Genomic DNA, 2,944 nt, shown 5'->3' on the forward strand with positions numbered 1-2,944 from the left:
TTGGGGATAATTCATGTAATACCATGTTAAACCATCAGTATAGTTCAAGAGAAAGGAATATGAAAAAAAGTAGCTATAGCAACAAATCAAGATGTTGAATAGATTTTTTACTCTTTCATTCCATAAATAAGAGGATAAATTGTTACAGTATGAAAATGTTTTTTAACTCATCTAAGTAAACTTAAAAGTAGCTGTCAAAAAGCTCAAAATAGTTGAACTTCAAGAACTAGTTCTTAAAATTATTAAAAATTCACTGAAAACACAAAATAATGTTCTAATTTTTGCAATTTTGACCAACTAGCCCTTCTGCTTTTCCTTGAAGGAGAACTTGCGGTTCCATAATCTCTTCATGGCATTCTTTACATCCTCGTTCCTCAGAGTATAAATGAGCGGATTTAGCATTGGGGTGATGGTGGTATAAAACACAGACACAGCTTTATCCAGTGGGAAAGTAGTAGATGGACGAAGATAAATAAAGATGCAAGGGACAAAGAAGAAAATCACTACCATCAGATGAGATCCACAGGTAGAAAGAGCTTTACGCCGGCTCTCTGCAGACCGTTTGCGCAGACTGAATAAAATGGTTGTATAGGAGGCCAGAAGAATGAGAAAACAGCCCAAGGAGATGAGACCACTATTGGCAATTACCAACATATTAACTATGGTTGTATCAGCACAGGCAAGTTTTAGGACTGGGTGAACATCACAAAAGTAGTGATCTATGACCTGTGCATTGCAAAAGGGCAACTGAAAGGTCAGGAGGGTCTGGAAAAAGGAATGACCCAGGGCCCCCACCCAGGACAGTGACGCCAGAACAGTGCAAACATTGGCACTCATTATGGTGGTGTAACGGAGAGGGTGGCAGATGGCAGCGTAACGGTCAAAAGCCATGACAGTCAAAACAAAGATCTCAGCACAACCAAAAAAATGAAAGGTAAACATCTGGACGACATAGCCCCAGTAGGATATCGTCTTTTTTGCAGAAACAAAGTCTGAAATCATCTTGGGGGATGTGGCTGAGGAATAGGCAATATCCACAAAGGACAGATTACTAAGGAAAAAATACATGGGTGTTTGGAGCTGATGATCAGAAAAGACTGTGAGCAAAATGAGTAAATTTCCCACCATGATTACAACGTAGAAGAGGAGGAATAATGCAAAGAACATCCACTGCATCCCAGGATCTTGGGAAAGTCCTAGGAATATAAACTCAGTAACATTGTTGGCCACTTCCATGGGGCACAGTTAAAGCTGGTTTGGTTCTCTGGAAAATGAAAAAGATACATTATAACCCTTGTAAACATGGCAAACATAGCAAGAACAGCTACATGAAAATGTGAGGATAAACATAGTAGAGAAAATTCTTCCTATTTCTTGAGCATGGTTTATTGATTTTTCATTACATCATTTACATTACTGACATATGTTTGACTGTTTTGTTCCAGTAGTCTTACAGTTTCTTCCTCAAAAATAAGAATGTAGACATTCTGAAGTTGTATTTAACTTAATTATTTTTTCCTAACCACAACTCTCTCCCTCCTTATTCCTCTCCTTGTGCTTCTCAGTGTGTATGTTTCTCTTTTTATTCTCTCCCCTCTTGTTCTTCCTTCTCCTTCCCATTTCCCCATTTTCTACTCTTAAGAAATTCTCTTTGACATTAAAGAAAATGTCACTTATAAATGGTCATAATTTTTGAGGTTTTAGATAAAAGCTAAAAGTCCATTTTGAGATCAGATGTCTAAAATTCAGTGAATCTTTTGCAATAATATACAAAAATCATCTTTAGAATATAAGCGTTCTGTTTCATAAACAGAGATGTCTCAGCTTTAAGTTTCTAAATGAAATTAGAGGAGTCCATATTATTAATAATGATACCATATTTTTGTCAGAGCACAATGGTCAGTGATTTCCTGATATAATGTATGCTTCTAAATCAACATTACAGTACTTTCCATGCTAAGCTTTGTCAGTTTTCTCTCACCAGTATGATGGTGAACGTACAAAGAAATACTTTATCTATATTACTCTATAAAGTAGAAACATTCAAAAACCATTGAATTTTTGTAATTCTTAGCTCCTTTGCTTTGAAAACAAACCAGATAACTCTGTCCTTGTAGACCCAAGTAAGATTTAAGACTATCATTTTTCCTGTAAAATAAATGCCATACATTTTATGCATTTTATTGGAAGATTCATCAAGACATGTAGGGGAAAGTAGCAGATAAGAAAAAGAAGGCTTTAGAGAGAAACCACAAATCTAAAGAAGGTCAGAGAGACAGCAGTGGCTCTCATCCATAATCCAGCTTCCTAGGAGACAGAGCTCTGAATATCATGGCTCAAGGCTAGCCCAGGTAGAAAAGACTGAATTTTTTTATCATTAATTAACCATAAAAATGACAAAAGTGGAAGTGTTGCTTGAGTTAAAGCTCCAAATTTCAGTGTAAAAGCTAAGCTACTGTATGGCCCTGAGTTCAAGCCCCAGTACTGCTCCCCTCCCCCCTAGAATATCATCTAAAGAAGATTTAAAATGAAGAATGGCTTTTTGTCTAAAGTATTGAAAATGACTAGTTGTGCTCCATCTTTATAAGCACCATTCGGTAGCCAAGAGGAATGAATACCTTCATCAGTGAGGTAACTAAGGAAGTGTATTTACATTCTCTGGATCCAGTTTCTGTTTGTACATCTATAAACATGAGTAATGAAAACATAGTTTCAAAATGGAAACCAAATAACCAATTTAACTGTTCTTTGTATTCATTCATTGATTCACTATTTAATTTGAACCTAGCCAATAGAATTTAAGTCCAATTTGAAAAATGACCATGCAGCTATTGTATGAATAGCATACAAAAGTTCAGAAAAGTGAGGAAAGGGGAGGGTTAGAAAGGATGAGAATGTTAAAAGGAATGATATTAATCAAGATGCATTATTTTCACAAACTGCT

General features: G+C 35.9%; 1 protein-coding gene across 1 annotated transcript; it reads right to left on the reverse strand.

The window, feature by feature from the left end:
* Positions 1-297: 297 nt before the first annotated feature.
* Positions 298-1,236, reverse strand: LOC150066398 (olfactory receptor 4S2-like). Its single transcript, XM_090354655.1, has one exon. It carries the CDS (start codon positions 1,234-1,236, stop codon positions 298-300), a length of 939 nt encoding a protein of 312 aa, XP_090210781.1.
* Between the last annotated feature and the right edge of the window lie 1,708 nt (positions 1,237-2,944).

This window comes from Megascapheus bottae, chromosome 2 (assembly GCF_031878675.1).
Source record: "Megascapheus bottae isolate mThoBot1 chromosome 2, mThoBot2.hap1, whole genome shotgun sequence".
Lineage (NCBI taxonomy): Eukaryota > Metazoa > Chordata > Mammalia > Rodentia > Geomyidae > Megascapheus > Megascapheus bottae.